This window comes from Ambystoma mexicanum, chromosome 13 (genome assembly GCF_040938575.1).
Source record: "Ambystoma mexicanum isolate Mex_15411 chromosome 13, UKY_AmexF1_1, whole genome shotgun sequence".
Classification (NCBI taxonomy): Eukaryota; Metazoa; Chordata; class Amphibia; order Caudata; family Ambystomatidae; genus Ambystoma; species Ambystoma mexicanum.
Window position 1 is genome coordinate 132786177 of NC_090938.1, and position 14143 is coordinate 132800319.

The 14143-nt window shown below is 44.6% G+C and overlaps 1 protein-coding gene across 1 annotated transcript in view; it reads right to left on the reverse strand.

The window, feature by feature from the left end:
* Window positions 1–60: 60 nt before the first annotated feature.
* Window positions 61–14143, reverse strand: part of LHFPL5 (LHFPL tetraspan subfamily member 5) — a 106604-nt gene continuing 92521 nt past the window's right edge. Inside the window, exon 3 of the mRNA XM_069633442.1 lies at window positions 61–1404. Coding sequence (XP_069489543.1) covers window positions 1388–1404 — 17 coding nt within the window. The 3' untranslated portion in view covers window positions 61–1387. The remainder of the gene's footprint in view (window positions 1405–14143) is intronic.

Sequence of the window (14143 nt, forward strand, 5' to 3'; positions counted from 1 at the left end):
CTGTTCTATGGCATAAGTCTGCAAAACATGTGCATTTACAAAAGACGCTAAGCTGCCAAATTAGTGTTATGGATAATAAACTTTTACATACATGTTTATTAATGTCAGATCCTAGTTTTGTTCTAGTGGTCCCTTCATGCGCCTAGCGATTTAAGACCCACAAATATCAGTGTTCAGGGACATTGTAAAAAGCAGATTCACCTGTATGAAAAACAAGGAATCCTATAACAGGTGGGGGATGAAGTGGGAGGGAGACTCTTTAATAACATTTCAAAGATAATTCCAGATGGACACAATGCAATGAGGTTTCAATTACCAATACCCACTTAAGGTCCTGTCATTGTATTGCTGTCCATGTATCTTTTTGTGCTTGAAACACATCTCAGTCAACAGAGCTGAGGAAATCTGGAGAGTAATAAAATGTCTGCAACCTTGTGCTGCGTCACAGACCATAAATGTTTGACTTTGTGCCACTCTGTAATATACATTTGAATCCATCAGTGCACTAAAGCTTTTAACAAAGTATATTGACATAACATATTAATTGTATGTCCATAGCTGAATGCTTTTAGAAATAATTAAACATGCAGTAGCATTAATGGGTGATCCCTATAGAAAGAATTCATTGTGTCTACAAATCCGTCCCGTAGCCTACATTCTATATATATATACATCTTTGTAAGGTGGCAGGCAAGGCTTGATGCATTTACAGAAAGTGAGCTCCATTCAGTTGGCATTCATGTTCTGATGATCTGGGAGTTGTGCCCGTCTGTGCACTGTCGTTGTACCCCACATGCCGCTATTTGAGGGGGCTTTCTTCCATACTATTTAATGCTAACAGATAGCTGTGCTTGAAGTTTCAGCTTGTGCAGATTTGTATATTTTTAGTATTTACCATTTTCCTGCCTAGTCTGGTCTTGTGATGGATGTGTATAAGCAGATGACGTAGGAATGTTTTCATCAATGTTTTCACACTAATAAATAAAACTTATTTTTTTCTCCTGGAGCAGGCATTCTTTGTCTGCTCATCGCATTTTAGCTGCATTTACGTTATCAAGTTGTATTGCCTCTAGAGGTCTTGAATTGGGTGATTAACTTTTGCATTGATATACAGGTATTTTATCAGATCTGCTTCGTGAAGGCGAATGTGCAAATATCCTGAGTAGTTCTTTTTGATCGCCTTTCTTTTTTCGCCAGGCATCTTACGTTTTAGCTGCATTTACGAAGTTGTATTGCCTTTAGAGGTCTTGAAGTGGATGATTAAATTTTGCATTTATATACAGGTATTTGATCAGATTTGCTTCGTGAAGTCGAATGTGCAAAGATTCTGAGTAGTTCTCCTTGATCGCCTTTCTTATTGGAATGTTTTTCGCCAGGCATCTTACATTTAGCTGGTTCCCTCCTCTGGAATACAAAGACAAAATCGATCAGAACAAACTATTAATTATACCATAGCAACGCATAAAGTTTGATTATTGTTTAAGGTTTAAAAGAATTCAAACCTTTACAACTTTACAATTCATTATAAATCAAATCCAAAGAGAAAGAATAAGAAAAAAGAGAAGAAAAGGATAAGCAAAAATTCATCAACATACATTTTTTCGATGGGTTTTTTGACGACTTATTTCTCTTGAAAAACCCCATTGGGAAAAATAGGGGGCTGTCTGTCAGCAAGGGTATATAAGGGGTGGCGGGTCAGGAATAGTGTTAGATTAATGGGGGAGGTTGGGTGGGAGGGGCAACACCCCTAAAAATAAAACACATTTGCGATGGGTTTTTTTGAGAAAATAAATTTAGGCAAAGAATCCATCGAAAAAACGCCATGTCGATAAATGAACATAGAACCGTTGAGTGCCTACTAAAATCTTAAAACACTCCATTATCAACATAATTTACATAATAAAAAAAAATCTTACTACTGCTTCTATCAAGGAATTTGAGGCCCCATTCAACATAGATAGCCACAACAGATTGGACTAGCAAATGTTTTCAGCTCTCAGTCATGCCTGGGAGTTTGCAGAATCTACACAGAGAGTTCTCTTGATCAAGACCATTCCTAATGCCCAGTATTTCTTTTCTGCCCAATGCATGTAGCTGAAACCATATAAAATCTGTCATACACTTGTTGTCAGGGAAACAGTGGGCATAAAATTCCATTCTTCCTGCTTTTTTAGATATCGCTGTCACATGACCATACAGGTAATATTTGCTCAAGTCTTCTCCTATGTTGATCCAGTCATTCAAATGAATCATTGCTTTCACCCTGCCTGGATTTGTCCATAAAGTTTCCTCAGACAGATTCAGAGGTTCTAGCTGGGTTTTACAATTATTAACACACTCATTCAGGGGTGCTTCACAGCGGTGCGCACATTCTTTACCCAGATGAGAGTACATCAGATCATCTTTTGCAATTCTTCATTTTGTAAACTGTGCTAATTGAAGGCAGCCCACTCGACTTTTCAGTGATTGGAGACCTAATTCCCAACCAAGTGCCATCAGGGGGGTATATTTTGGTAGAACATACAGTACTTGTTTCCAAATCATGGCCTCCAGGCTATCCAGTTCCTCCAATTGCCAGTTCGGCCTCACTTCCATCCCATATACACGTTTTGGAACAACTTTTCCATTATAGAATTTTACTATGTGGTTCAGGGATAATTTGCCATATCTGTTATTTATGAATGCCATCCGGGCGGCTGGCTTACTGGCTTTTGTTTTCAAAATCTCTCGTAAGGTGGATTTCGCTGGGGTGGCTGTACAGAGAAACCATGCTAAACCAGACCGTCCACTACTTTCAATCTGGATTTCCCCTCAAAAACTAAGGACAGCTCTGCTTCTTCCTTTTGTTGCTAATGTTCAAAATTATCGTTTTCAGGGTTTTCATTTTTTATCTGTTGGAGTTCATATAGTTTTCAAATGCAATCTTTGGGTGCCTACGGGAGTCTTGGCAAATAGGACAAAGCATTTCACGTAAGATAGCCATTTTTTTTAAGACCCCCAATACGTGGGACAATGAAGGAAGCCTGATTGAGGTGGACCCCTATATCAGCTGCGTACAAGTTAAATAGACCGGGGTCCAACACACATCCTTGCCTCAATCCTACGAGGGTTTTGATTTTAACAGATAGAAGGCCCTCTCTGTCTAGTTTACCTATTTCGTGGTATTCTGATGGAGATGGACTAATATGCTTAATAAGCCCTGATCAATTCCCCATAGACCTAATTTGGACCACAGCACATTTCTATCTACCATGTCATAGGCCATAGATAGATCTAAGGATGCAACGAATGTAGGGGGTTGCATTCTATTGCCAGGCAGATCTTTGTATACATGACATTATGAGCCTGTTGCAATCCGTCTCAATCCCCCTTCTGAAGCCTGTTTGATTTATTATTTAGCATGCCCTTTTGGTTAATCCAGGCTTCCAAATCTTTTAATATTAGCGCTGCAAAAAACCTTGTTGTCAGCATCAAAAGCGCTATCAGGCGATAATTGAGCGGCTCTGTTCGGCTGCCTTTCTTATAGATTGGGATGATCCCGGAATGTTTCCATGATATTGGGGGTCCATTTTTTTCCCATTATATCAGAAAACAGTGAAGACATGGTTACTGCCCACATCTCCGGGTCCCTTTTGAACAGTTTATTCGCAAGTCGATTTGGTCCCCCGGCTCTCGAGCTGCTAGTCTTCCGAATGGCTCTTTCTATATCATCCACTGTGAATTTTAAACGCCACAGACTATTCTTGTTTGATACCACCAACGTCACATTACCTTCCTTATATCCATACAGCGGAGTGAAATGGTTCATCCATGCCTCCTCCAGTATTGGTATAGCTTGCACATGTTCTTGATTCAGCTCTAAGCTATTAATCATTGCTCACAAATTCGAATTTTGGTTTTGCATCAGCATGGATAGCATTATTTCTCCATCTTGTTAAAACAACTGATGTCTGTGGTTAATCAGCCAGTTCTTATATCTCTGTCTCCCTTTCCTGACCAGTTCTGCAAAGACCCATTTAATTTTATTTACTTTTTTAATGTACTGGATAAGCTTTGCAAGTGTTTTTTTTTGTTCTGCCACTACCCCAGCCATTCTATGATTGTTTTTTTAAAAGGGTATGGAGAAACAACATTGACGCAGTTTCCCGCAAAGCATATCTAACAAGGAAGCCATATTCCTGGCCAATAACATTTCAACCTTTTGCTGCATATTGCTGTTAATCATTACATGCCTGAGTTCAATATCAGTGATCCCAATATTATGGTAATTCCATTTGACCCTGTTACCAGCCCAGCTTACATTCAACTCATTGCCTCAATAACAAAAGAGATGCATTTGTCCAACAAACCGCGAGAGACAAAAATAAAGCCGATGGTTCAGCTAGATTGACCTGACACCTCAATATTCATTCAACAGATAAAGACCCTGATTCTATGCAAATTGTTGCCACAATTCACCCGTGAGCACTCTTATCATTAGATTGACTCAACCTATTCAATAGATGCACGCAGAAAGAACTGGTATCCCCGGCTAGCATGACCAATCCTCCCGGAGATCTTGTGAGCCACCCTTCAGGATTTCTGACAGACTGGATAGGAAGCTTTGGAGACCACAATGCGCCTTCTGCCAATAGATGTTAATAATCAAAATATTTTCTACCACTGCTCCCATTCTTCAAAAGCCAATTGCCAAGATGCCCCTATTAGAGTCCCATCGTTGCATAAAGGCAAACCATGCATCATTTCTAACAGCAGTAATAAGGCCCCCCAATGGATGCCCCTGTTTACCCTTGATAGCTGGCTATAACCACATCTGTACCCCGTTCATTGCTGGAGTAGAATTCAACCAGACCTCCCATAGGAGAACAATGTTTATTTTATTATTTATAACACGCACCAGATCCGAGGGTATCGGGGCGCAGAAAGAGACCAGAATATTTTCAGCTTGGTTACAGTGCTGTTCACATATATACAGTAAGGAGGTAGTCAATAGGTTTATACAACAGACATGAGAAGGGTAGGGAGTTCCACAGCTGGGCAGCTTTGACTGAGCAGCTACACCCTCCAGTTTTGGATCTTTTAAACCTAGGTATCGCCAGGAGGTTCGTGTTGGCCATTCTTGTAGGACGGTTAGATGATTGTCTTTTGAATCTTTCTATAAGGTAACGCCGGGTGGCATTATTTAGGCACTTATGTGTGAGTGAGACCGTTTTTAGCAGGATTTTGTCATTGATGGTGAGCCAGTTGTTAATTCTCCCTGTCTCTGAGATGTGATTTTTTTTGCAATACCCAGCGCTGCTCTGAGGGCGTTGTTTTGTAGAATCTGGATTTTAATAATTATATGCTTGTTGGCTCCCAGATACAGGGCATTACAATAGTCCAGTTTCGAAGGAATTAGGGCTCTGGCCATGGTAGTGCAGCTGAGCGTGGAGAAGAAGGGCTTGGCTACTCTAATTAGCTTACAAGTGCAGGCAGAGGCCATGGAGTTGACCTGTTTGGTGAGGGAGAGGGTGGCGTCTAAGTAAAAGCCTATTGTTTTAATTTCTTTGTCAACTTTGTGTTGCCATCAATGTCAAAACGAGTGTATTTGTGGCCGAGTTTATTAAGATTGGGGGTGGTGCCGAGGATGATGAGCTCAGTTTTGTCATCATTCAGGCATAGACAATGGATGACCATCCATGCCTGGGTGATGAGGTACACCCTATTCACCAAGGCCAAATCCTTGTCATAATCTCCCGTCAGCGGTAAGAGGATCTGAGTATCATCTGCATAGTTCGTGTAGGTGATACCAAGACCATCAAGATCATTGAAAAGGGGCTTAGTGAATATGTTGTACATAGTGGGTGACACACATGAGCCTTGTAGCACTCCGCAGGTGATGGGAATGGGGTCAGCGGATGCTGTTGGTGAAAAGACATGCATGGTCCTATTTTTCATGAAGGATTGTATCCAGCCTATTGCTTCCTGCGGAAAGTGTGCAGCCGTGTCCAAGTGGTACAGAGGACTTTGTGGTCTACCAAGTCGAACGCGGCTAATAGGTCGAGCAGGAGCAACAGGGCGGTTTTACCATTATCCCTAAAGTGCATCAATTTGAGCCTTGAGGTCTATCAACGCTGTTTCGGTCCTGTGTTGGGGCCTGAAACCTGACTGGCGGACTCCTAAGAGATGATTTTGTTCTAGATATTTCTGTATTTGGATGTATGCTACCCTAGCTAATATTTTGAGCAGGAAAGAAATTGTGGTGATGGGTCTATAGTTTGTGGGTATGGTGGGGTCTAAAGATTGCTTTTTGAGTAGTGGGAGTACCCAGGACTCCTTGCGGTTTCTGGGGATAGTAACAGTGGAGAAAGATGCGTTGATGAGCTTCGAGATGAAGAGTGATAGGTCTCTGGCAGCATCTTTAATAATTTGGGCAGGGCATGGGTCTCCTTGGCAGTTGGACGGTTTAAGTGTGAGGATGAGTGTCTCAACCTCTAGGATAGAAACTTAAAATGAAGCGATGCGTGGGCTTGTGTGTGGATGTGGGCTTGCTGGGTTGTTGGACTAGGTTATTTGTTTTTTTTCATGGCAATCTTGTCCTGTAGGGTTGCTACTTTGTTGGATAGAGCTTTTTGAATACTGGTGCACCAGTTGTTATCCTTAACACAGGTGCCTGGTACAGGTATTGGGGATTCGAGTTCTTTAAGGATTATGAATAGTTCTTTTGTGCTCGAGTTGGCTTGCATAATTCTCTTGTTATAGGTGTCTTGTTTGGCTAGGAGTATTCCATTCTTGTAGTGGGATGAGTGCTTAAATATACTCTGGCAGAGGAGGTCATTGCTCATTGGGGGATAAGCAGCTGAGAGATTCCATGGCTCTAAAGGTGCTGCTTTAAGTCTCTCAGTTGCGTAATTGATTATTTTAATGAGAACGCTAACCACTGCCACTCACTGGACCCTAAGAGGTTGGCATCAGTTTTAATTTCTTTCAGCTTCTTAATGCTGCATCTTAACCGGGAGCCATCATTGACCCCGACTGCTGGCATATGCCCTCCTTCTTGAGCATATGCTATCTGGCCCCCTCACCAGCCAGGCTCCTCACTTTATAGGGAGCAAGATAGTAGCCCAATTGCCTCAAACTGCAGATTCCATCCAACAGAGCATTATAATACCAGACGTGATGTGATGGTCAATACCACTCGATCAACATGGTTACTATCTATAAAATCAACCTGGTCGATATCCTTTGATGAAATAAGGCATAGGATAGGTACCTCATATAGTAGCTCTAGCATCTTGACTCTATTCAACACAACTTGGCCACCGACTTCGAACAGATATTCTAACATCAACCTGGTACGATTTTGATTTTTAATTCAAACACCATCCGACCACACTTTTTACACCACACTTATTGCCACCAAGACCCCCTTGTTGTTTCTATGAGAACTTTCTATGGGAACTGTTCCCTGATCTTGTCCAAGTGGCATGGATGTTTGACAGTCAACATGTCTTTGACCTGGTTCTGGATGATCATCTCCCCTCTTTACTCCCTGTGCTCTTGTAGGGGGTGCTGCAGGAGATCTCAGCAGGACAGTCTCGCAGCAGGCCTCCACGAACCCATCTTTATGCATATCTGGCGCTCCCCTTCAGAAAGGGTTATTGGATTGATGGTCATCCCTTCCCGCCAGTGCTCTCAGGCTGGCATCCCCAGGAATATTCCAGTTCCATATCTTATTAATCAATGTTTGGCATGCTGTAGTTGTAGCTCCTATAGTCACTGGAAAGGATTCCATTTTGCCAGTTTTTCGAGAACATATTTTTCACTTGCTGACCATTCCAATGGCTTTTTTCTTTTTTGCAGTTACCCCTAAATATTCAATTCCTTTCCCTTTGCTACAGAGACTTTTTATTGGGGCTGGAGGTCGACACATGAGCTGCAGAATCCGGTCTATCTTCATATAGGAAACTTCCCACTTTAATAATAGACATTTGCTATTCAGCATCTATCAATGATGTTGTCAGTGCTGGATCAGGATTCACCAATGACATTTTACCATTTAGTGAGACTTCCTTTTGTCTCCTAATAAACTCTGAAAGAGTCCTTAAGAACTTTCTAGATGAGTTAGGGCCTTATTGGATATTATTGTTCTTTTTTTTTCCTTTACCCTTACCACTCATACCTGTGACCTGTGTTAGTCCATTATCCTTCACCACCTATTCTTTCATGTCTGTTGTTACATTCACTGTCCTTTTATCCTGAATGGGAAGTGAGGTTTGTGTGGGGTTTAGTTGGATGCCCTTTCTCTTTCCAACCCTTTTCCTCCCGCCCCAAGCTGGTAGTCCAACCAGAGTCTCCAATTCTCAGAGCTTGATTTTATTTAAGGGACACAGCAATCGGGTTCAATATTCTTGTCTGACCCTTTAGTTCATCCAAAGGTTCTTCATGTATTCCCTTTATTGAGGAATTCAACAGGGCATCCGGGTCTAGGTTCTTGTTACGGCTGGTTTCTCCAGTATTCTTACCCCTGATTCATCTTCAATCGGGACTTCTGAGCCTTAGACTGATAAATCCTCTCCTGTAAAAATATGCGGGGTGTTGAGCAATGAGGCTGATAATTGAGGTAAATCAATTATATTAATTTCCGTCCCCTGCCCTCCCACTTCTGAAGGAGCCGATTTCCCTAAAATTTGATTTGTTTATTGTTCGAGGTAAGGAGCCAAGGTCACTCACTTGAGAGGCTTCTAGATCAACTACTGTGCTTGTAGGAGATAGAAAATAGTCATTTTGGAAATGATGTAGAGCCTTTTCTTTGGGTCGACAATTGTTGGATGGCCACTGATGCACATGTTGAGGGCAAACTGTCAGACACAATATTAGGAGAGGGAGAAAGTAGCATGCAACTGCCCAACTCATACTATTGCGGTTGTTTGAGAAAATCAGTGCCGCTTCCAAGAGCAACACTTTGGGCTGAGGTCCCCCCTTTCCTCCTCAAATCATACATGATGCACAGTAGGCGCAAATTTCACTCCGCAGATCAGGCAAAGGGAACTTTTCTTGCGTATGGATTTCAACATGTTGCACGCTACTGCAACTGCGTGGTAAGTGTTTCCTCCACCTGACACTCACACTGTGCAACCAAGCAGCGCCCTGCTTTGCACTTTGCTTTGCCGGGCGTGCTATCTCAGGGGTATTTAATGATCCACAACAGGAAATCCCTGCACACACACCTCCAAAGCATCTAGAATGTTAACTGCACTTAACTCATCACGCACTGAACGAGGATTGAGAAATAGGCTTAGCCGGCAGAGATAATGCCCAACACTAGTTCGAAAGCGATAACCACTATAGTCCCAATCAGGCACTGCTTACCTGGTCTAGGGACAGGAACCTCTAATGCATCCAATCTACTGAGTTGTCGGAGTTGAGGCGGTTTTACTTGGCTCAAACCGGGGGTTGTCGCCACTCCAGGTCTTCCTTCTCAGCACAGTGTTGCCTTTACCAAATGGAGAACTTTCCTGCTCTGTCTCGCCCACAGCGGCAGCTCACTACAGTATCTGCAGCGTACTGCATCAGCCGCTTCCAACCAGAGGAGAGCACCAAGAAACGGGTAAGCATCAAGTCGCACTGCCTGTCCCCGAACGCTCACGCACTAAGGCAGCCGCCTCAGGCACTTCCTTTGTGGCTACAGTTGGCTTATCAACATAATTGGCGCAGCATTTCACCTGGCCAATAGTATCATTACCCGAAACAGCCTCTAGCAGAGGCAAAAAAAAGGTATACAGTTACAATGACCCCCCCACCCCCAATCAAGGGAGTGGGGGGGTGTCACTAAATATTTGAAACTCTTCTCGTCCACTCCTGCTGTGTCACTCACAGGGTGCCAAATGCACTCACCGCACTGACACAGAGCATGACATAGAGCAAGACTATGGGGACTAGCACCACTCCCAAGGCACACACAGAAGCCCACAAGAAACTTGTGGCACTATGATGCACTGCACAATGGCTGCATGTTCTTCAGTCTAATACGCCTATTAGCCTGTTAGCCTGTAAGCATGCAGGACTCACCACAAGCATGGAGACGCCCCACCGGGCTACGAGGCTACTGGAGTGACGCGGCTACCCTCTGGGAACCGCTGCACTGAGAACCTGTGCCACTGTGTCATGGGCTCCCGAAACACCCCCTGAGTGTCCCTCTCAACCACTCATCGCCACACAGTGAGCCCGGGCACAACTTGATCGCGCCTCAGACCTCGTCCCTCCATATGCTCTCAGACAGAACCGTGAAAGGCTCTAAAGGAAAGCACCAGTAAGCGTGTAGGGCGTCAACCTGCACTGCCTCAGCTCACATCGCTTTGATGCTTCAACATGGCAGCCACTTTCGGGACCTTCCCAAAGCCAGAACTCTGTATACATATTGTTACATAATGGCCAAACACCTGGTGGGTTCTGCAATTTGGTTAGCCGTTTGAGCTGTAGTTATATGTGATGAAAGGATTCATTATCGGGCTCATCTTTAGTATTTTCCACTAAATTGGATTTCCTACGATAACCACTTTCCAATACTGAGTGCCTGATAATTGGAGGGTTTCCTATAGTAACCCTTTGGTAATCACCAGTGCAATTGATGTAACTTTTATATTAAAATCATGTTGATCCCCGCAACCCTTTCCGCAGTAATCGCCAATATTATATTAGCAGCCAATACCCTGGTAACGTCCAATGTAATCCTTCTGATCTATCCTGTAGCAATGCTCTGCTAAATCCTGATCTAATCCATCCACCCTCTCCTATATTATTATCGAACTTAATGCCTGGAAACTCTCGTATAATATTCTGCGTCAAACCCACAAGGTCAACCCTGTAACGCTCTGTACAGATGTCCCCTCTTCTGCATCAGCTCGCCAGTGTACTCCCTCAACATCGAGGGTTAGCAAGAGATTACTAAAGGAACTGATTAATCAATGTCATGCATTATACACGAAGACCAATGTTAATCTCTGCAATTGTTTCTGAAATAATCCGCCCTATCACATGGAGGCGACGTCTTCTATAACCTGATAATGCCCAATGAAATCCTAGTGGCCCATCCCAGAGCAATGATGTGCTATTCTCAATGCTGTAATCCCATCAATCGCCCCTATAATAATCCTTGCGACCTTCCCATTATAGCAATATGCTGCCAACCCATGGATCAATACTCCTCATATTTAGCAAGGTATTCAAATAGCCTCTGGTGTTCGAAGGCTCGTCAGGATATAACTTGCAGGACAGATGCATATTGTTTCTATGTTGACCCTTTAAGGCCTTGCGAAGGGGTTTTCTCCCTCAGACATCCAGGAAAGTCTCTGAAGAGGAAGGGACGGAAATGACGCATGGCACGTCAGCAATGGTGAAGGTGCAAAACTGGGTCTACCTGCTTCAGCAAAGTCACCATGAAACGGTGACCGGCCTGGAGTTATTCTGACAGACAATCCCACGAGAGGAAAGGAGCCGCTGCAAAACTGAGAACTGCACCTTGTCTTGTACCAGCCGCACATAGTAATACTTTTGGGAGCTCGCTCCTGCCTCCAATTCCCTTGCTGCCCGATTACTGGAACACATAATGAATACCTTATTTGCACCAGCATCGGTAACCCACTGTTAGGAAAGATTTCGTAATTGTAGGTAATTTTCCTTCCATGTGGCAACCCCTAAACTTTTTGCTGTTGTTTTTCACCTTGTTCTTGACTTTGCCAGCGAAGTGCAGCCTTCTGCCGCACTCCTCTGGGCTTTCGCTCCTTCTTACGGGGAAACTGACATGCCCTTAAGACAGTCAGTACCGGGGAACGCTGTTTCCCGTAGTTTCTTTTATCATGTTGCGGCTTTCGTGCAAAATGACACAAGAGGGCACTGTAAGCTAAGTTACAGCTCTCTTGGGTCTCTAGCCTTCTACAGGCCCTAGATACTCGTTTAGGATTGTATTTGATCAGTGCAAGTCATTCAGGGACTGGAATGGTGGCAGCGATCGTTTTGTGTATTTTGAGCTCCTTTTGGCGTACTAAGCGCGTTTTTCGCGCTGAACCCAAAATGGTGGCCTGGCTCCAAAAATGGCCAGACCACGAGGCTCCTTTGTCCTGTCCGCTGACCGTCTTGCTCCCTTCACCTTCCCCAGGTCGAGCCGACCCGGGGCCTTCCTTATTTGGGCATGTACTTTCCCGCGAAACCTGGTTGCTTTCGCGGGCTTCTACATGTCTTTTGTGTGCCTCCAGGGTGTGGGCTGGGATGTCTGGTCCCAATACACATCCTGGGTGCCAGAGAGTCTAGGGTGGTGTGAATGCCTGGGACCACCGTGGTCCGTGATTGGTCCACGAATGGTGTGTGTGTTGATGAGCGGATCTCCCATTGGCTCCCCTCCGTTTTGGCGCGAAGGGAACCGTGGATAAGAGGGGGCTGGAAACACCACTACCATGTCGATCTCCTGAGTTCTCACGAACAAAGGGATACAGGAGCCAAGTATCCTGCAACCAAGAGGCTGGACCGAGGAATCGCTGGTGACCCGCTGAAGGACTCCTCCTTTGCACTGCTGTCGTCCTGTGAAACCCTTTCCTCCTTTGATCGAACCAGAAGGCCTGTACTGGTGCTTCGACCTTTGGAATAGCAGGAACAGCTATTCTCTGCGACTTCATCATCTCCTGCCAGTAAGCCTTCGGAAGCGTCTCTGGGCCATCCAGTTGACTGACCAGCTTACACGGGAGTCCTGCTCTGTAACCGCCGCCAGGTTGTGTTGTATTTCGAGTCCTGGTCACTCTCACACGCTTCGTACACTTGGCGTTCCCAAGTCTGAAGTGAGTAGTGTACATTTGGCTCGTATACACACGGCCGCTCCGTTGCCCTGCTGTGGTGACAAAACTGTGCAGGTTTCTTCGATTGGGACGTCTTTTTTTCTCTACACGACGACGAGGCATTCCCGGCTCTTCTGAACCTGCCAGCTGCTGAAACTAACGTGGAGAAGCCTGGGTCTGCTTGCATCGGGGACCGGTGAGTAGTATAGCTAGGATCTGGTCGCCCTCCTGCAGTAGCCCATTGCTTTTCCCCGCTGTGTAAAAACAGCACCCTTTTGTCCGTACTCGCGCTCTGCTTCTGCTCACTGTGGAGGCTGCGCTTGAGTCGCGGAACCTGTTCTTCTTCTGTTGTGCACTACCCGAACTGCCTGACTTCCTCCGAAGAGCTTCTCCTTTTGCCCGTTGGCACCAGCGTGTGCAGGTACTTTGAGCACAAGGCTCCACTCTTCACAGGGCTCGGACTTCCATCTAGTTAGGTGCCTCTGAAGGCGAACTGAGTCTAAAGCATTATCGCACTGCCTGTTTTCCTTCCCTTTCAGGTGGACTACACATTTCGTGCGACTGTCGTATTTGTATATATATTGTGTTGATATGGTATGTGTTGGCTTAATATTGTGATATTGTGATTTTCTCGCTGCGGTCATTATTTTAAAGGCCTTAAAATATATTTTTGATATAACAACTGTTTGGAGTAGTTTGTAAGCGCTCTTGCTTTGTGTGCTCATTGCGGGCTTTCAGTCACCCTCACCCCTCTTGAGACCTAGTCTTGACCGCCGCGATCGCTACCTTGATTGGTCTGGCTCGTCCAGAGGTTACCCTGTTCCAAGTAATTAGGTTGGCCTTCTGAACTTCTGCGCCACCAGGACAGAGTTCAGAAATCCGTCTTAACAAATTGGTGTACAGCGGTGGGATACGACTGAAGGTATCCAGTGTTGCGCACGAACGAGGGCATTTCAGGTTATTCCAACCAGGACACGTAGTGAATTGTTGTAGTATAACTTTAAAAAGGCCATAGTCCTATCTAACAGTATGGAAACAAATACCTTGTTAACTTTAAATGCTTCCAAATCAGAAACATTGAAGAAGATGTGTGCGGAGAGAGGTGTTTCCTCTCAAGGCACGAAATTGGAAATGATCCAAAGAATCGTGGCGTGGCAAGAAGCGCAGCTTGACGCTATAACTTCTGAGGACAGTGCGGAAGGTGGTGGGGCTGCTCTCACTGGTAGAACCGACGGTTCTGCCGCCGCACTGATCCATCGCGACCACGAGGACAGGGAGGACGAGATGTCTAATGTTTCCTCTGCCAGTGTTGATGGGGATGCTATGCTTGAATTCAA